Source organism: Nipponia nippon, unplaced genomic scaffold (assembly GCF_047370975.1).
Source record: "Nipponia nippon isolate SJK-2023a ecotype South Korea unplaced genomic scaffold, ASM4737097v1 scaffold_10, whole genome shotgun sequence".
NCBI lineage: Eukaryota > Metazoa > Chordata > Aves > Pelecaniformes > Threskiornithidae > Nipponia > Nipponia nippon.
The window spans coordinates 7,058,232-7,079,136 of record NW_028262291.1 but is presented as its reverse complement, the minus strand read 5'-3'; the positions used below and the strand labels follow the sequence as shown (position 1 = coordinate 7,079,136).

Sequence of the window (20,905 nt, the reverse complement as noted above, 5' to 3'; positions counted from 1 at the left end):
TCTGTTGTCAGTATAAATAAGGAAACTTTTTTTAATGAGCTGTGTCAGACATTATGGTCTGGCAACTGGAGGAATAATGTGGGCACTCTGCAAAAAAAAGTGGTTTAATTAGCTGCTGCAACATTTTTGGCAGGTTATATGGTACTGACATGGCATTTGGTTCGTCACAGCGTGCAAGAAGGCACAAATGTCCTTAGACACCATTTCCTCAGAAATGGCACCAACCCCTCCGCGTGCTCCTTGCTCCCCTTAGGGGCCTGGCTCTGAACCTCCCACGGTCAGCACCAAGTCCTGTAGTGGGTGGGAGCCATGGAAGATAGCCTGAGCGTGGAACTTTTTAATTTCTCAAGGGGGCCGTTTTTGCTGCTGCGAAATGGTTCTTCAGGGATTTGTGCCCTTCCAGTATAGCAGGGAGAGTCTAAATTGACCTTTCTCTGCCTCATCAGAAGAAGTGATAATTCCAGTTGAGGCAGATGTTTGAATCACAGGGGTGGCTATGGATGGGCTGAGAACATCTGCCCCAGCAGTAGGCAAGGGCTGGTACTTGATGCCGAGGTTGAGCTTTTTAGGTGGCAAACGAAATCTGCTGTCCTGCATGCAGTCACCAGCCCCTCAGATCTGCATGCAGGAGCTTCAGCGGTACTTGTTGACTATTATTGAGATGGGAGGGGTGCTTTGGTTTTCTTTGGTTGCTTTTTACATGAAATACGTGGGGAGGTGGCACATAGATGCTAGAGAACAACATGTGGCAAACAGCAAGCAGAAGGAAGCTGGGAGGGCTGTACTAATGAGTCTCACTGATTGCTCATTAAATGACATTAAAAAAAAGCAATAAGCAAGTGGAAGGTAAGAATTTGGGTTATGTCGTGAATTGTTAGGCAGTTACTAGTTTAATTATCAAACTGAATTGTTTTCGTGCTGCTTTTACTCACGTTGAGTAATAACTTGCTTTAGGACTGGATTATCTGTGATGGTTATGTAGGTGTGAACTGAGGTGATGGCACCAAGTTTGCCACTTACTGCTCCTTTGGAAAGAAAAAAGCTGAACAGGTCTGCATACCTATCATGTAAGCACTTGCTGCCGGCCTGTCTCTGCTCACAGACTGTGAATGAAATCTGCTTAAAACTATTACCTCGAGGACTTCTATAGCTTTTGTAGGAAAAAAAAAAAAAAAAGATGACTGTGGTAGAGCTAGGACATGTTTCTGCTATTCTTGTCAGTTGTTCCAGAAGCCATGTTTGCCAGAAGCTCTTTATTAAGTCCCAATGCATGTATTCTTCTTCTTTTTTAAAGACATTGTGGGATGAAAATTTGCATGGTGGGTGGTCACAATTTTTTATATATTCATATGCTGTGGTTTTAGAGCAGTCTTAATCATCTGTGTTAAAATTGTATACATGTGTAAGTTGGTAAAAATTTGTACTGGGGATAACAGTACTGTAGAGCCTCTTCCATACATGAGTACCCCGTAGTTTCACAGTAATTTTTTTTACTTAGAGGTGTTGGAAAACTTTTTTTATCAAGTTCCCATTATGTAGGTCTTTGCTGCGACTGGCTTCTCAAATTACTGTGCATTGAAAGTTTAGCATGCAAGTTTCTAGAAAGAGATATTACTGTGTGATGCTAGAATATTTTTTCTGTTATCATAACATCTGGTTAGGCTTTCTTTTTCTCTTCCTAGAGTGTAAAAATCCTTTACTGTTTATTGATAAATCTGTATTTCTTCTTCTCCAGAGATATCAGCATGAATAACATCACAAGGCTACCAGAGGATGCATTCAAGAACTTTCCCTACTTGGAAGAGCTGTAAGTATTTCACACACGTTAAAGTTTTGCTACAATATCAGATGGCTGCGTAAAGTGGAAGGTGGGTGGGGAAAGAAATAGTGTTGAGTTGAGCTGCGAACAGAGAAAGCAATTATACTTTAAAAAAAAAAATCCTTTACGTGTTTGGAAACCGGAACAGTAAATGCTACTTACAAGGGACTTTTTATGGTAATTATTTTAATCGCGGCTAGAGTGATGACACATACTTATTACAGTGTTATTCAAAGATAACAGAGGGGTGTGTAATTACCATTGTTTCTGAAGGACCTACAGTATAGCTGTTGCATAAATTACATAAAATATATGTTGTTTCATTTACTGAGCACCTTGCTCCCCTTGCCCCTGTAGGCTGCAGATGCAGCGCTCGCAAGCCTATCCTGACCTGCATCAGAAATTCAAGTTCTGTGGTATGGGGCTCCTTGTTCTTAGGTTCTCTGGCAGAAATTCTCTCTCCAGTTCCCATCTCCCTCTTGTCCCACTCTTTTTTTTTTTTTTTTTTTTTTTTTTTTTTTTTTTTTAGCTTTTCTTTATGTTTTAGTTAGGTGATACTTGGACTTCTGAATCCTTGACCTGTGTGAAGACTCCTGTGCCCAGTATTTTGCTGAACTGGAGTCTTAACGGAGATGCGTTTGCAAAGTTGAGGCACCCTTTCACAGCATAGCCCTGGATTAGGTTGGGTTTCAGAGTCAATAAACAGGGAGAAGGCTTTGAATTTCAGTAACTACTTTAGTAAGTACTATTATGTGACAAGTGACTTGTGTGCCTTAGTTTTCTTATCTATGGAGAGAGGGTAATGGCTCAACCTTTGCCAGAGAGCGTTGAGAACTTCCAGTAATAAGCAATAGATAAGACGATACCACTGCAACTTGTTTTGCTTCTCTTGCATTTTCACAGTGTCAAAGTAGCATTTCTCATATCAAGGAGCATTTAAAGTACAAAGTAAGGCTGTCCTTATTTGTGACGTGGTTAGACTGGAACTATGAATGCTGTGTTGAGAGACTTTTCAATAAATGCACCTTAGGGAAAGAACAGCTCATTTGCCCAAAGAGACAAACCCTTATGAAGTAGGGAGGTATTGTTGCAGAACTACAGGTTCTGGTTTATTCCCTTCTATTTCAGGTATTGCTTAAATTTGCAATATAGTTGAGAATACCTCAGGAAGGAAAATAGATTTACCAGGATTTCAGATGGTGCATGTAACTGACAGAATTTGAGAGGCTCTATGGCATGAGTACTCAATTAAGAGGCCTGGGGAGGCTCGCTTGGCTCAGAATATGTACTAGCCAACATTCCTCGTGTGCTTTATAATATGCACTGCTATGTGTCTGTACGTTGTTTTGTTAGACTATATTTGTAGTCCAGTTTTTTCCAAATGCTTTATAGTCATATTTCACACCAAAAGTTGAAAAACAAACAATTCTGTTTTCCCAACTTAAGATGACTGTGGGAGACTTCATTTTTTCCCCATAAGTAACAAAGCAATAAAACCGAACTGGTGGGTGTGCATATTGTGTAACTTCCATAAACCCTGGGGTGTGTCAGGAGGTAAAGAGAAAAGGCAGAGCCTTCAGCCATCATCTATTGTGCTTATTGCCTAAGAGCCATTTGCTACGTGTACCTCATTGTCCCCCTAAATTCCAGCATTTCAGTTTGCAAAAAAATAGGCTAGCGTTAAGCTCAGCATTATATGTGAACACCCAGAAGCTTTAAATCATTCCTAGCGTGCTTGCTTGATATGTTAAAGCAACTTCTGAAAAAAAAAAACCAACACCAAAAAACAAAACCCCAAAACAACTTTACAGTAAAAATGATACTTGCCAAATGTTCAGACATATTCAAATCAATCATAATTCCTTAGTACAATAGAAAAAAATACAATTTTCATTTTATGTTCGCGTTGCCTCCTACAGCTGCAGAGGTAGGAGAGTCTCCAGAAAGATTAAAAAGAAACTCTCTCCAATTCAACAGCTATCACAGATGCAGAAGGACAGGAAAAGGACCGTGAGAGCAGAGCCATAAGTAGGCAGTATCTATGTACAGCACTTCTCAGTTGAAAACCAATAACCGAGACCTGTGAGTCGTTATAATGTTTTGCAGCAGCAGCCTGCTTTGAATTTGAAGCCTGTTTGCAGAAGCTCTGGCCATGCCCACCGGCACTGAAATGAGGGAGGTTTCTTCCTTCTCTGTAAAGACGACCTCGTTATGGTCATCCATGCACAAGCTAACTACAGGTTCGCTTGCTTCAGTTCGTGTGATTCCTAGAGGGAATATAATAAAGTAGATGCAAACAAAAGCAGCTTGCTTTCTTGATAAAAATGTCCAGCCCCAGACTTGGCACGTTTTTGCTTCATTCTGCCCATTCCTTTTTCTCTCTGGGACAGGGTACAGAATTTTTTGGTCTTTATTTTTGATGGTTGTGGACAGAAAAAAACAAACTGTTGTACTTGCCACTGTACAACCACAATTTTCCCTCTCCACTTTAAGATGATTTTCAGACTTTCTTCCTGGCTTTTATTTATAGTTGAGCAGATCCAAATTCTGACTGCCAGGCTGTAGGGAAGTTGCTTTTTCAGCACAGAAACCTGGGTGTTCTGCGCCAAAGAAAAAGAGAGAGAGTTAAAGCAAAGGGGTGTTGAAATCTGTGCTAGAAGTGACTTTTCCATCTAGAACTTTACCCAAGAATTATACGCCTAAAGCAAATGAAAATCCCACAAACTTAATGGGAATTCAGTAAGTACCCACACCACCACGGACTCTAGTAGCTCTTCATCCAGGAGACAGCCCCAGACATCTTTCTCTTTATGCCGTGCTTTACCCCTGCCATTTGTCAAATGCTCCGGGCAATTAGCCCCTGACAGACTTCATTAATTAATATTGCAAAATAGTATCACAGAATTTAATTGAATGTAAATGGGAGGCAATTAGATGTATTATGTAGGCAACTGAGTCTTACGCAGTGCACGTATGGGGAGTATGGGATTAAAAAATGCAGTAGGAGCCATTCAAAATGGGGGTTGTCACTTCCTTAATGCAATGAATTGTTCGGTAGTCTGGAGAGGCTTCAGAGGATCGTTTTCTGAATCCTAAAATGAACACTAGCGAATAAGAGTGAAAGCAGCAGCGTACCAGCCTTGTAAAAGCTGGCTGCTCGATTCAAAGGTGCCTTCTGTGTCACCGAAGGGGGAGCGACCTGGGTGCTTCAACGTATGCATCCCATGCGGTTTTTAGATGTGCTGGGTTATCCGAGACACCCGCACAAGACTGGAAACTCTGACGCAGACGGGAGACCAACGGCTGCCTGGAATGGCAGTTGGGGCCAGGTGGAAGAGGGCATCTGAAATGGCACTAAACGGCCGTCTTTAGGGAACTGACTCCCCTGCAAAGTATCAAATTTGCAGGTATAATCCGAGTTTTTGTACCTTTGAGATAGTGTCCTACCTGACTGTTACTCGCAGATACAAGCAAAGGGATTCCAGCTTGTCCGCGGGCAGAATCCACCCGTTGTGTTATGTGCTCCACGTGCCCCTCTTCGCAGCCTTGTCATGCGTGTCACTGCATAGCACACTTATCATATGTCTGTAGGATTCTTGCACTATTTATAAATATTGTAAAAATTCTCCATCTCTGTGTAACTGATACCCATCTGGAAGTAATTTGCAAATGATTGAAACGGCAATGGTCAAGAGTCGGCGAGGAGGAGACCACCAAGGGTTTTGCCACAGCAGTTAATGAAGTGTATTCTCCAGAAAATGTTAACATAAATATGCTGCAGCCCTGAACTTGATATGGAAACTAAAAATCCTTGAAGAACTTGGCCACAGTTTTCTAACCACACCTTAAAGTATTTATAGAAAGCTAGAAGAGGGAAATATAGTTAGATAATGCAGTGTTTTTAGAAAGCAGAAGCCATTTTCCAGTGTGAATTTTGAACTAGAAGAGCCAGCCTGTTATGATTTGATGTTCTTCTAAATGGTTGCAGTTCCTTCTAATATTTAGAGTTATCTAAAGTAGTTTGAAGGATTTTAACTATGTGATTTCCATTCGCTATATTTGTGAATGATCTGCTAGATTAATTAAAAAGGCACTCTCTCATCAAGGAAGGCAAATCAAAATGGTATTTATTCTTGGCCAGTTTTCCAGTCTGCCTTCAGAAGCTCGAACCTCTCGAATAAAGCAAAAGCCTCCTCAACTTGATGACCTTTCACCCTTGTTTTGATTTCCACTCTTAACCCTTTAAAATGTTGTTGTCTTATTTGCCCTGCACAGATGGGTGATAAGGTTTAGGCTGTCTGGCTGTGGGTCCACGTGAGAGTCGGTAGGAAGGCAGAGGACAGCAAGCTGTCCTGCTGTCCGTCTGCAGGTTGCCCGTGACACAAGCACGTGGTTGTCCGAAGGGGAGCACTGGTCACCTCCCAACCAGTCAGCCTTGGGACAGGGCTCTGACCTTCTCCAACAAGGGTTAGGGAGGATGCTCTCTCACTGTTGGGGTTTTGAAGACCATATTGTGCCCGGTAATCCTGCAAGGAAAATAATCACTCCTGAAGGCACCAAGAGACAGCAGTGCTCAATTACCTTCCCGATGCATGCCGATGCCAGGGTCTGTTTTGTTTCTGGTTTTTGTTCATGTATGATATGAAACAGTCTCTCTTCTGTGACACTGCCCTCAGATATTTTTTTAAGGTTTTTACTTAATAGCTGGTGAAAACAGTTAGGGAAATGAAGTGATAAAAGGAAGATTTAGATCAGGGAAAGGTTTTTTGTTTTTTTTTTTCTCTTTTCTGAAATACAATGCTAATCTGCTTTTTCAGAGATGAATAAACAGCAAGTGAGAGACAGCACATGTGCAACTGTAATTTTTCAGGAAAAGAGGTAGTACAACTGAGAATTTGCTTGACTAGTTAATTATATCTGTGCTGATTACAGCACTGAGAGATGTGCTTAAACATCTCAAATGCACCCCCTTCTCCCCCCCCCCGTCTCTGATCATGGCTTTTAATTGACAAAGTATATTTTAAGAACATAAGGATTAATTAAAATGCATACTGGCAGTGAAAATGAGGTGTTTTTGCCATAAGGTTGTAATCAGGAAGTATCTGCAAGGGAAATGTCTAGAGTTATTTTTCCTCTTGACTGCAGCTGAAGATGACCACCTGGCTGAAATGTCACAGCTGCTTGCTTTTGTAGTATCTATTTCAGTGTGTAATTTAGATGGTCCCCTTCCTTCTAATTTCTGCATCAGCACCAAGTTGTATTATCCTTGGGGAGGGAGGGGGAGTGTCTGTCTTTTTTATTACTTTGGTTTTATGAATAAGGCATGTCTTGGAGTTCTGCCAAGGCCACCAAGGCTGAGCTGTTCGTTTGGGATGCAGTGTCTTTCCTCACCTGGCTGTGGAGCATTTGGTGGAAGCAGTTTTTTTGTCCTTCAGTGCTAGGTCTTTTAAAATAGTATTTTCAAGGTAGCGTGCAAACGTTGATGAGATGGTGCAATTCCTCTCCCTTTCATAAACATGAGTAGTCGCAGGATTTGTAGTGGGAAGCTGGAGACAAAGGGCTTGTTTCGAGTAGAAAAGGTAAGGATGAATCTTCATGAGAAAAGTTGTCCTGATACCTTGTGTTAGCCAACATGTGGTAACTGAGGCTGTGGTTAAACATCCTCTTGTGAAACTAGCTGGTACGATTACCGCCCCAGATCTGTCCATTCAGCCCCACCAGCAGAGCTCGAGGAGCAAGCCAAGAGCTCTCTTCAGCTGCTTTGTTAGAAAGGCAGCCAGCATAGACATCCTCTGTTAGTATTTCAAAAATAGCCGGCTGACGTTGGGTTAGAAGCCGATGAGTGCTCTTCATCAGTCTGCCAGCTCCGAATATTTGAACAGCTGGAGGAGGTAATTTCCTCAGTTGCTCCAGCTTGAATTCAAGAGGTGAAGTTGTAATGAAGAAAATGCAAGGTGTAGGTTTCGCGTGTGGTAGCAAGTTAAGAGCCTAAGCTTTGACTTGACCAGCTAGCATACATTAGAAACATTTGCTGCCTTGTGTGTGCTGGAGCTTTAGAAAGCGCGTTGGCATGTTGTAACTTGCACCTTCAAATTCTAGTCAAGACAAACCTTTAGGCAAAGACTCCCAAGTAGAATTAACCACAGTCAGCTAAGATATTTTTAAACATCATCTACTTGGTCTGCGCTAGATGCTAAATGGTGTTTAAAAACATGTTGGCCAACCTGTGTTTAATTAATGTTTTCTTATCTATGTGAGTCCTAAATTAGTTCGATTCTGGATGAGTTTTGATCCTGCTGATACAAGAATAATATTTCTGTAGCTTAGAAGGTTCTTGCTGTGCTTAACAGGTACATATTTATCCTGTTTGTGGGGACAGATGCTAGTAGATTGAGTGAATTCCATTGTTTTTAGATGATCAGGAAGCTTCTTTCCAGTTTCTGTTTCTACATGTTAATTTCAAAAGTTGGCATGGCTATGTATAAGGATCTGGAGACTGGTTATTCTGCTGCAAGTACATTTAGAGGGAAACAAAACTTTTTCCTTCTCTGTTGTCTCCGAGTTCCAGTGTTCAGCATTATTTTCACATGCGCACGCACACAGAAGCTGGCTTAGCTAAATGGCCTGGAGGCTGAACTGTTCGGTGTTAGGCTTCAAGACCCATCTTACGAGCCTGAATTTATTATACTGCCTGAGCTGCCAGGTTGGGGCTGTCTGAACATATAAACCAGATAAGAAGCTTCTGGAGGCCTAGTGGTAGCCTCAGAAGCTCTCAGGCTGGGTCTCTCCAGGTAGAGTCCCCCGAACTGCTCGTACCGTGCAGTCCACCTCCTCTTTTCGGTTTCAGGAATGGGAGTGTGGGACAAAAGATGTACATGCGCAAGTGAGCAGTCAGCCGGTTCCAGGCTCAAGCCTCAAGAAGAGTTGCAAAAGCCTTAGGTATTCAGACAGAAAAGCAGAAAAAACAAATCCTGTATATTGGAGGTAAATGCATTATCCTCGTACCCTGAAAAAGTAATTGAGTGCATTCTGTCATCACAGTGTCTCGGCATGATGCTGTGTTACCATAAGAAGACATGGTGAGGAATTAAGTCATTCTTTTATCTCCTTTCTTCCCCTCCTCTTGGGTGGTTGTATTTTGGTATTATTTTTTGTGAGTACTGAGGTACTCTTGCCTAATGAGCATTGGCAGATTTTATCCTGGCACAGGAGTAGTAACCTGTACTCATGTGAAGTTCTATTCCTGGCCTTCCTATAGAAAAGTAAAGTTCTAGATGATTCTGATAAAATATTTGCTTTTTTTCGTCTAGAGGAAAGTTAACAGTTGACCTAAATCTGAAACAAGGAATCATGCTGAAAATTACTCCCATTTCTCCAAGGTCATTCATTGTGGAGGTGTCTACAAAACCTGGGTCTTGTATTTACCCAGTATGTATCTGAAGTGGCTAGAAAACTGGTAACACAGGTCTAATTGCCAAATATGTGTAGATGTAATCCACTTCCACACTATGTAGCGTCACTTGCTAGATGCATGGTCATTCAAAAGATCCCATGCCTGGAAAGCCAGTAAGTGCCAGGGCAAGAGACAGACTGTATGGACAGATCAAAGCAACTTTGAGAATTTACTATCTCAACAGTCATTTTTTTCCACTGTCCCATGTCTAACCATCAGTATATTTCATGATCTTGGAAACCTTCTGAGCATCCAAATAGCGCTATGCTAAAAGCACAAATCTGTAGTTGACTCAATGGTTGCATCCCAGTTAATCAAAACCAAGCTTGGTGACTTTCATCTCTGTGTCTCTGCTTTACAGACTAGGTAAGTGAAACATATTTATAGCTCGAAAGGAGCGTATTGATGCTGGAAGAGCTTCTGTCGGTGTAGCAGCCCATCTGCTGATCCGCACGGGCAGCAGAGAGCCCATCTCCCTCATGTGCCGCTCTCTGCGCTGGCCAGTGATGAAGTTGGTATCAAATCCACAGATCCCTCTAAGAGTGTCGGAGTTCTCTGAACTGGAGCTGTCAGCCACAATTCCCCCTCTGCTTTCTCAGCAGCTGTCTCACCGCTGTGGAAGTCATTCCCATAGCACAGCTAAGTGCCCTCGATCTCTCAGCATCCACAGCGAAAAGGATAAGTTAATGTTAGACATGGCTTTTTGGGGGGACAGGAAGAAGAAATAAAATACTGAAAGCCACCCAGCTCCCCCCTACTCTGCCACTGGAGTATTTAAGTTTGTGCATCACGGTGAGGCACATGGAATATTTGTCTCGGGTAGCTCCTTCTCCAGTAAACTCGATGGTGTCTGTAATGATTGCTATTTGTGCAATGAGAAAAGAGAGGGAAATAGAAATCCAGAGTGGCAGAACGTAGACCAGCATATGCGGACTCGCCTGGGTGCCTTGAGATCACCATTGAGGGAAAGGCCTACCTGGCCTATGGCAGAGCAAAGGAAGGTTATCACAACACAGTGCAAGATGTGCAAAGGCAATTAGGGAGAAGACATGCATTTTATAAATGTATTCTGCTTTGGAGGTAAGAGGAATCAGAGTTGCATACTGCAACAGCCTGTCATTACTGCTATAGACTAGGTGTTACAAATTTTCAAGACAACATGATATTGTTGCTTATTTTTAAGACACGTCCACGTTAGAAAATTTGTGCAAAATTCTGTTTTTTTTTTTCTGGAGAGTACTAGTTGGGACTACAAAGACAGCTTGCTTCAACAGCTCATACTGTATGTATTTTCTTCAGTGCATATGTGTTGTAGCCTGTGGGCTCTACTTCAAGGCAGTCTTGCCCCAATACAGATACTGCTTGCAAACTGAATGATAAAGCATACTTTGCGTGGATGGGAATGCTTGCTTTCTTCCAAATCCATCATAATTTGTTTTCCTGTTAACAAGAAAAAGATATAATTAAATATTCTTTGATAGTCCATGAAAAGGAGTATCGTCGAGTCATATTTTGCCTTGCAGCGGGTGCTGGTGACTCTTGCTGACAATTCAACAGTAGAACTTACAGACAGGCTTTAGACTTCTTTTAATCAATCAGCTCAGTTTACTTAGACATTTTAAATTTTTAGACCAGGAATGCATTTTGAAAACAAACTATTACCTCGAAGTTCAGTATAATTTTGAGAAAGCTGTAACGCGAGGGAAGTCTCGGGTTGAGAAGTGCCTACTCAGCTGGATGGAGTCGGTGCAGTTTCAGTGCTGGTTGTAGTTACAGACGTCCTCTTTCAGTCCTGGTGTGTCTTGGCTTACATACTCAAGATTTTATAAATAGTGGTTGAGGTTGTATAATACTGAAACTACTGCAAGAAAAGAAGGGGACAAATGCGTTTTCCGTTAGCAGCAGCAGAATAAAGTATCCATTTAGTTATGCTAAATTGGTGTGGAAGAATTGGGCGTAATCTGTAGGTTATTGATCAGCTTCACAGCCGTGCAGCAGGCTGCAGCTGACAAAAGTCCCAAAGGGGCTGTTTGCTAATCACAGATAAGCAAAGCGAAGTTTAGCCTGGTGATACGGCTTCCATTTACCAGCCGTCCCCTTCTGCAGCTGCCCAGCGTGGGCAGGAGCTGTCCGCACAGGCGCGTGCCCTCGCCAGGCAGGGGATCTCTGCACGGGGGAGGCAGCGAGCCCCTGGTGCTTTCCTGCAAATGGCTGTGCCTCTTGTGTAAAGCTTCAAACCTCGATGAATAAATTGTAGCACGTAGCTATGCAGCATCTGTTAAGAAAACTGAATTCTGTTCCAAAGTGGCTGCTGTTATGGAATAAGTGGCACCTGAAGCTCTTTTCTTAAGTGTGAGAAAATTTAATCCATGATACCCAGCAAGTCTGTCTATAAGGCATTTTCAAAGGTTACTTCTGTTGCCGGAGAACATGAAGTAAAATTCAAGTTTGTGTGGGAAGCACAAAGAACCCGGAAAAACTTGATGTTAGGGACAGGCATGTAAGGATGGCAATATAGTTTGATGTCAGGCAGCAAAAAAGTAAAGAAATTGCAAAAGTGCAAGTGGGAAAGCAATGGAATATTTTCCAATGGGATGAAAATAGGTAGGTAAAAGTTGGAAAGCTAAAAGGAGATGTTGCATGGGCAGACAGCCAGTGGCGGATGGTCTGAAGGCGACTGTGGAATGTTCAGCCTTGACTAGGTCTTGGATCTTACTCATGTAGAAATAAAAATAATACGTCAGGTGATTTATTATGATATGTCAGGATTGCAGTCTGTGTCAGTATTTGAATTTTCAGTGAGGAAGTAAGATTACAGTTGACCCATGGAAAAAGTAGCCAATGTATTGTTATCAGAGACAAGGTGGACTGATAAGGTTAGGATGATCCCAGGATACCACCAAAGGAAAAAAAAACAAAAACAAACAAAAAAAAAACACAAAACCACAGCAAAACCACTTCGTGCATGTGCATGAGATCTTCAGAAGAACAGAATGAGACCTAATTCTTTGCTCAGGTAACCTGAGGTTCACCACCATCTGGGATGCAAGGGAAGCAGAGAGGTTTCCAAGAAGTTTGTATTGCGTCCTGTCAAAATGAGAGTGATGGTTTTAATTGTTACGGACAAAAATGTATCCCTGGGACATCCTCCCTGATTTTGGAGTGACACCAGTGATTAATTGGCTCAGTTAACATGCAGCCAGGTTGCCAGACTCATAATTGCAGGAGTTTTAATTTCCCAAAAGAGAGAAAACAGTCTTTGCTGCTTTCAGAAGAGTTTCGGTACAAGAAGCTATGCTTGCTGTGTAGTCTGGGAATGAAGTACCGTGGAATATTATTCTCCAGCCAGATTGTATCCTGATTTCTGTAATAACAACAAGGTGTCCTCTACATCTGGAGATCATTTACTGTGTCACTTAAAATAATGATTAGAGGGTATTGCTCACCTATGTATGACAGGATAGCAGAAGTATTTTGTCCTTCTTATGTCCTACTCTATTATCCCGCTATCCTGAAATTGATTTTGTCTATTTGGATTTGTCCAAATTTGCAGAAATCTTGTCCCATTGAAACACTCCTTTTTTTTTTTTTTTTAATAGAGGACTACAATTTTCAATACCAAGCAATTACCAGGAGATTGCCAACCTGGAAGAAAGATATTAACGTGGTCACACATTACAACTGTGATTGCACTGCAGAAGCCTCCAAGGTGTAACTCGGCTGGGCTAATTCACGATACCTGCAGTCCAGGGCAGAGTTTCCAAACATGGGGAGTAGCGATCGAGTTATCACGCTGACCGAGAGTTTTCCTGATACACGTTTACACCTCACTTGAGATGATGCCTGCTGCTGTGTCTGTGTACCTTGAAAGTAAAAGACAGCAAATTAAGTTTTTGTGGCCTATAGCATAGCAGGGCACTTCACAATCGCCTATTAAATTGAGTCTTTACTGCCTTTGTGGGTGTATCTGTTTTACTGTCCTCTGCCTTTTGGAAGAAGAGCTCTAGCTAATGGTGATGCGCCTTCACTCAGTAACTACAGGTGAACTTCCAGACAAGGTCTCCGAGACACTTTCCACTGAAAATGAAGGGAAGGATGGGTGCTCAACTCTTGATAGCGTAAATGTAGGGCTGCCGTCGGTAGTTCTGTAGCAGTGTGGAGTTGTCACACCAGGGGCTGGTCCCGAGCAGGTTAGTGAGCCTTGTTGCAAGGAGGTGAAGCTTCCTTCCTTTCTGTTGCGTTGGAGTTTGGGGCTTGGTAAAGCTGCGTGTGTGAGAGAGAAAGAGAAATAGAAGTGCTTTTTAAATATTTAATTGTTTTAAACATTATATTTGGAAATCTGAATGTGACTATTTTTGAGACATGCTGAAAGGAGGTAACGTAGAAAACCTGACTGGACAATTTCAGCGACGTCTTAATTTATATGCTGTACATGCGCTATATTATATGCTATTAATTTTTCGTTTCTCTCTTTAAAATGAACCTGGTTATGTAAAGAGAAATCTTTCCATCCTCCCAGCTGCTGCATGCTGCAGCAGAGGGAAGCGTGTCGAGAGCGGTGTACGATACGTTGGTCTTTGCCTGCTGGAGAGCTGCAGTTGAAGCCTAACGAGCAGCCGCGCTCCCCAAGGCTAGGACGCGAATGATAAATGTATATTTGGCAAACTGATTAGTAAAGCCTTTGCACACTTGGCTAGTTGTATCCTGTTTCCTGGAAGGTTGCCAGATGGAGGAGAAACGGAAATGTAATGGATTGCAGGTTGTTTTTTTCTGTTGGTTGGTTGCAAAAAGGCTGAATAAACAGGAGTTGCCTTGAGGCAGGCGAAGTCTTGCTATTTGAAGTCACGCAAGCCTTGCTCTGGCTTAGCTGTATTTTGTTTCCAGTGCTCTGTAGGTTGTGTTAGTGACACTTGGTGAGATTTGGGGAGGCTATTCAACTGGCTTTAGTTTAGCTTTTTTAAAACAAATCATAATCCCCAGCCTCTTTGGGGGGAGGGAGAAGTTACAGCAGATGCCTGACAAGCCGCACACCAGCCCATTTAACAGGGAACCCCGGCCTGACACACGTTTACCAGGGCTGCTGCTTCTTGAGGCGTGTGGTAGGTAATCAACATCAACTCGTAGTGTTTGAGTGCCAAAACAATTTGGTGCTATAGCCTCAGTTAAGTTTCTCTTGATTTAAGGATTTCTATTTTGATGTTTTGAACACTTTTTAAAATAAACATGTGTTTTGCAGATCACTGGCTCTCTGGTGTAGAGACCCAGCATGTTTCATCAACATTTCTTTCTGTTTACAGTGAACTTCTTAGGAAATTGTTAAAAAGAAAGCCATGAAATATTGCAAACCTCCCTGCACGTCAGTACAGTTGATTTGGGCAGCTCCTGACAACAAAATGAATTTTAGGCGAGTGTTTAGTTGCCATTTAGAATTTTTCATTCATGTTAAAAATTCCAAGTATTTGAAAAATCACGTCACAGCTCTGAAATCCTGAGGCTGTTTGCAGACAGGAGATTTCAAGACTAGGTATACGTTGATTCTTTTTATTTTTCTTCTGGTTTCAGAGCTGTTCAGCTATACACGAGCCACGCAGACAAACTTTTATCAGCAGTCAGATGTTCTCTCTCTCTCTTTTTTTTTTTTTTTTTTTTTAAGACAGAAGAAGCTGAGATTTAAGCATGCTTGTAAGATGTCAGAGCCATGGCTATGGTGATTGGTGTGTGTGTGAAAATACAAGGACTAAATACCAAGGTCTACTTTAACAAACAATAGTAACGCAGTTTTCTAAAACTGAGTAGTATCTGCTGCTACCATCACCTTCCTGCTCATATGAAGCTATCCTCTTCTCCCTTGGTTTATAAATAAAGCCATCTACCTTTGACCAACGGATTTGATAAGCATAGCTAGCATCCTCTCTATCAGGCAGCATTTTATTAAGTCATTAATTCTGTTGCAAGCAGATTTATGTAGGCATCAAATGCTTTGGGTGATCTCTTTTATATAGTTAGAAATAGAGACTAAGATAAAAATGTAATAACATTGCTATGTTCTGGCAAGCTGATACTTTAGATGATGCTCTTGTTATTTCCTTCATTTGCCTCTCTGAAATAATATTTCCCCCTTAGTGTGGCTGGCTTGCTTCACAGTGCCCTGTAACAGCAGAGGTGGGTTTTGATATTGTAAGCTTTCTTAAAGCACGTGGACTGTTTCTTAATTATTAACACTTACTGCACTGTACGTAGTATTTCCACTGGATGATTTTTTTTGTACAACCTTCTCCAACATTGCTTTTGCTTAGCTTGGATATGAAACCAAGTCTGAAAGCAAATACTTTGGCTGAAGTGATGGCATCTTTTGGCAGCTATGGATTACCAGGTGTTCTGCATTATTGTCTTGCCCTTAATAAAATACCTCGTGTCACAACTATTAGCAGCTCAGCAAAGGTTGGACCACACAGGGTCTGCTGGTCAGGATAGAGGTAAAAAGGTTGAAGGAAAAAAGGAGCAGGGGAAGGGGGAATGAGCTATTTGAAAGCAGCTGTTTTGGCTCCTGTTTCTGCTTTCCTGCTTTGTCTTCTGCAGTGTCTCCTGTATTTATTGCTTTTAATATCATGGTGGTTTTCACAATTTACTTTGTGTTAGTATCTTGCGGTCCAAGTTTGAAACCGGCCACATCTTGAGAGAGAGTGAGTACGGCTGAGAATCCCGTTCCCTTTCTCCCTCCCCCAAAACAGTTTTATTTTCCGAAAAGTTTGTCCAAATAGCAGACCATAAAGATGAAAGATTACCAAGATTATGTCTTGGTAGTGTGAGCAGACATCCCGTCAATTGTCAGCACCATGAACGTGTACCGCCTGCTTGCAAATGTCTTCTTCACATTCGGGATTCTCATAGAAACTTTTTTGTGTCGCGCTAGCATCTAGCTATTTTTACTTAACAGCATAGTTTCTTTAGAAACTGCTGTATAGATTAAAAACACATGGGTACCAGAGCATGTGTTTCAGCAGAGCAATGCTGAAAGCCGGAGGATCACGTTAATAGTGGGTAAATGCACTTTTCAAACCTGGTACCATAAGAAGATTCTTTATCATTCCGGGGTGTGTTTTTTCTAGCATGTTTGCAGAAGTATACCCATGAGGTTGAGTAATGCATTCTCATCGTTAAACATGTGCGATGACTGAAATAACTGATGCAAACTTGGAAGATCATGAATATGGCATAACCAGATGCAAAATGCATAACTGCTTGCAAGATTTGATGTATTGGTGATTTTCCTGGTTAGATGATTGTAGAAGTACTGTATTCTGTGGCTGAAATTATTATTGCAATTTTTTTCCAGGCGACTGGCTGGCAATGACCTTTCTTTTATCCATCCGAAGGCCCTGTCTGGGTTGAAAGAACTCAAAGTTCTGTAAGTAATTGGGTTTTAGAGCTTCATAGCTAGCTGTATGCTTTCTTAGTGCACAGCCAGCCTGTTGACTGGTAGGCTGGATTAAATTTTTTTTTTTTCCCTTTCTCTGCTGCTCCTGCTCCCCCCACCCCCGAAATGACAGCTCTCCTAGACTTTTTTTTTTTTAAAAATAAAGCCTGCTGTAAGCAGTGATGATGAGCAGTGGTGAATTTGACTAAACTCTAATTACTTCATTTAATTAGAACACTTGCTTCTGAACTGTATCTTGTAGCAGAAGAATCCTAAGAAGGAAAAATTCTAAAAAGGACACGTAAAGCTTTTTGTTGTTCTCCACCCCCTCAGCTTACTCCATCAGGTGCCCTGACATTATCAGGTAGCACTAGTACTTAGAGATTTAAAACACTGTTTTACATTTGAATCGTTCCCTGCCGGTGATAGAAATAATTTCCATAGTTTGATGCTTCTTTAGGTGAAAATGACTTACTATTAGAGAGAAAGGTTTAATTGGAAAAAAAAAAAAAATAGAATGGTATGCCCTGTTTCCCATATCCTGTTTTCCTTTCTGAGATAAGAATATTCATTTCAACCCGTTTCCCTTAGTTAAGGGTAAAAAGAGCTTTCTGTTGTTTGGGGTTTTAAAAACCTGTATCCAGAAATTGTAGCATTTGTGCTAATGTAAATATTTTCAATTGCTGGTAGGGTAATAGTTAGTTAATCAAACAGATATTTAAAAAACCTAGTGGAAAAGGACCCCAAGGTTGTAAAGAAAGAAGCATAAACAAACAGCATAAGCAGGGTACAGATTAGGAAACTGCCCATCTGCAATACCACTTAATGATGTTTTGTAAATTGAATGCAGTGTGTCAAGGTTCTTGAAGGTGTCTCCATCAGGATACTTAACACTGGAGGTGCCTGAAATTCTAGTGGTTCTTGAAAAATTTGGGACTTGGATATTAATTAACAGTTAACTTACTTGTTGGCTTGCATATTACCCCAGTATTCACCAAAATCTAATAATATTTTATAGTGTGTGAGGTCTCAGTTACTTACGTTGTCTTTATAAAAGAACTCATCATGCAATAATATGTTGTCCCATAAGAGAAGTTCTTAAAAAAACCCCGGTATAACTTAATTCAACTTGGCTCTAGTTTCATTCTGTGTCTTTTTAATGTTATGCCCAGAGGTGCTTTGTTGTGAACACACTTTGTAAATTAGATTGTTAATGCATTGTGTATTGATGCGGCTTTAAGAAAAATTAGAGGTTTGTGTATTCTGTAGCATGTATAGGATGGTTTCACAAGAAAATAATAAAATATCATTCATTGTAGCAAATTTGTACTACTATTAAGTTGCTCAACCTCTTCAGTGAGTTCCCAGGGGAATTTCAGTGTATTATGTCAGAGGCTTGTTCTCTGCAAATTAATGCCGGTAATTAATGAGTTGTAAATAAAACTGAAATAGACCATTTTCTTGTTTCATTGTTGCTTTTGGGTGTCTGGTCTTGATAATTCTACATGCTTTTTTATGTGTACTAGAAATTGGTGAAACCATTAACAGCATCATGGGCTCTTCTGTCATCTCTGCTGTTGATAAAGATTATTGTCAAATTCTACTTTACTAACACAGTGGATTTTTACAGAACCCTACAGAACAATCAGCTGAAGACTATACCTAACGAGGCCATCAGAGGATTAAGCGGTTTGCAGTCCTTGTAAGTTTTCTTACTTTGCTTTTATTCTTGCATTGTTCTCCAAGTTCTGCTTGCGGTCACTTGGTGCTCATTTGCTTCATTCTATAGAGTTTTGAAGTGTAATCGTGTATGTGTATTAACGTACCTGGACTTCCTGATATTGCAATTTCAGCTGGAGCAAAGTTTCCCAAGTAAAGTTCATAAGGAATTTTATTTCATCATCTTTGGTGGGGTGACCCAAATCCAAACTCTTTCAAAACACAAACCAAGGTACAAGATTGCTGTATAAATGCAGTGGTGGTGGAGTTAAACATTTATCATCCTTCTTGCATGTCCTAAGGTGTTTAAGCAACTTTAAAACATTGTGCAAAAATGAATCATGCCCCAGTCTTTTGTATCTGGAGGAGGGAAAGGGGTTTCTGGGAAGGAGTATTGCTTGAGATGTGCATAGTATTGGTTTTACTGGAAGGTGTTGAAATCACACAGACAGTTACGAACACCTCAGCCATTATTGCTAGTTGCTCATAAGATATTTCATATGTGCTTATACTATCTCGTGGCTTATTATGTTTTATAAAGCATCTTAATCAGACCTTAATAGTTAGTTACAGCTCTCTAGGTGGTAGATGCTTATCACTGTGATGAGGAGGTGGAAGGGGGAAGGGCGTCAGCGTTTTTTCTCCTTTCTGCTTGCCTACAGAGAGAGAGGGCAGATTATCTATTCCCTCTGTGCCAAAATTCAGGTTTCTGGCCTAAGATCCTGTTTCTTTCAGTGTTGCATCAGATTATGGAATGGCTTTGGAGGAAAAAAAAAAAAAAATTAGCTTTGCAAACTATTGCGCAACTTTTGCAAAGGTGCTTTCTCCATTCCCTAAACTTGGATCTTGGCCACTACCTTCTCACAGTTGCTCAGGTATTCCCGCCTTTTCCATCTGAAGAAAGCGCAGTAAGCAGCACGGGGCAGAACAAGATTGGCTGCAGATTATCCCGCTGGGGAGCAGGAGTCTGCGCAGTGCCGGGACGTGCCGCCTCCCGCTGCAGCCGCGGACCTGCTTCTGTTGGGCTGCGTACCAGCGAGGATCTCCCGCACGCGACGGCGAGCGTGGGAAGCACACAGCTCCTAGCAGGAGAGAGTGGCGAGTTCTGATGCTACTAGTTGGCACAGGTTGTCCAGGTTTTTGGATCCGAGAGTACGACGGATGCAGGCTTCCATTTGCAGCCATTTTGCAAATTTAACGTCCACGTTTTGCTCTTGTTTTAGTGTGTGCGTAGAAGAGGAGAACGCCTTGGTCTGAGGGCCACGGTCTGCTTTGTGCAAGTGCTATGCATTGTAATAAAAATCCTTCAAATTACATGATGTGAATAACCCTTTAGTAATTATTTAAAAAAACAAAACAAAACTCCTTCCTGGCTTCCAGCATTTCTGTGCTGCCAAAAAAAACCTGCTTTAGTAAATACTTTAGTTGTCTACGAATCATCCGTTTCATTTTTGATGAATGCGCTTTTTTCTCTGCTTATTTGCAGTAATGTTTGTTTTCTAATTAAAGTTTAAAACATTAGATCTCCAGTTGCAGATGATAGTTTTATGTGCAAAAGGGAAGGGACACAATTAAGGGAAAAATAATGAATGTATAAATTAAGCCAGCATCTCTCTTTTTTTAAATTCATATAGTATTAATACAATTGGAAACACAATTACGTTAGAGCCGTTTAAAGAAAGCAGACATTCTAGTTGTTGGAAAAAATCATGGAATGATTACATAATCTTGTATAATGTAACTGGTATCATCACTTGACATAATATCATTGTAATTAAATATAATAGTAACAATTTAAAGTGTGGTGAGGTTTCCCTTTCTGGGAGCTTCATTGTTCATAGGCAAATGATAAACTGTATCAATTTTAGGAAGGTGGAAAAGGAGGAAATTGGGTTAATAAGTAGCAAGGTACTTGCCACTTCTTTTTCTGAGGAAAACCAGATTGAGTTTTCAGAATAGCTGTTAGCAGTATGGTGGGCAAATCCAGTCTGCAAGCCATCAGTGTCAGAAGCTCAGAAAGAATTTTTTTTTGTCCCACTTGTGTGGATCATGCCTTGGGTTGTCCCTCTCTCTGTTCCCAAGGGTTCCCAATCTGTCTGCATTGCGAGATCACCGTAATTTGTTAGAATCGGCAGCAATTAATAAATGGGTTTTTGAGACAATTGTAGTGAGAAATGTATAGCACTTCTCCTATGCAGTTTGTTTACTTCACCAGAATGCATTTCTGTCATTTTAGTGAATTTCAGGAAAACTTTCAGTTTATTGCATTGCTCATAAAATTAGTGTACTTATTCATATCCCCTACTAATGCAGAGAGCACCTTGTGGCAAAGGAATGTAGGGCTGGTCCTCTGAATTTTGTGTGTGAACATGGAAACATAAGTGCCAGCATGCTACTTTAGCAATTTTAAAAAAAGAAAATTAAAAAAAAAAAAAAAAAAGGAAAAAAGTTATTTCCCCCCCAAAGGAATTTGTGTCAAAAATGGATTTAAAGCTCC

General features: G+C 41.0%; 1 protein-coding gene across 6 annotated transcripts in view; it reads left to right on the top strand.

Moving 5' to 3' along the window:
- The window catches only part of LGR4 (leucine rich repeat containing G protein-coupled receptor 4), an 84,855-nt gene that overhangs the window by 37,652 nt on the left and 26,298 nt on the right, over positions 1 to 20,905 (top strand). For 4 of the 6 annotated variants that reach the window (XM_087743435.1, XM_087743405.1, XM_087743424.1 and 1 more), the window contains 3 exons: positions 1,736 to 1,807; positions 16,609 to 16,680; positions 18,320 to 18,391. In XM_087743435.1, the coding sequence (XP_087599561.1) occupies positions 1,746 to 1,807; positions 16,609 to 16,680; positions 18,320 to 18,391 (206 nt within the window). In that variant the 5' untranslated portion in view covers positions 1,736 to 1,745. Of the gene's footprint in view, positions 1 to 1,735; positions 1,808 to 2,348; positions 2,558 to 3,738; positions 4,060 to 16,608; positions 16,681 to 18,319; positions 18,392 to 20,905 lie in introns of all 6 variants that reach the window. The other 2 variants (XM_087743452.1, XM_087743445.1) reach the window with 2 other exon arrangements.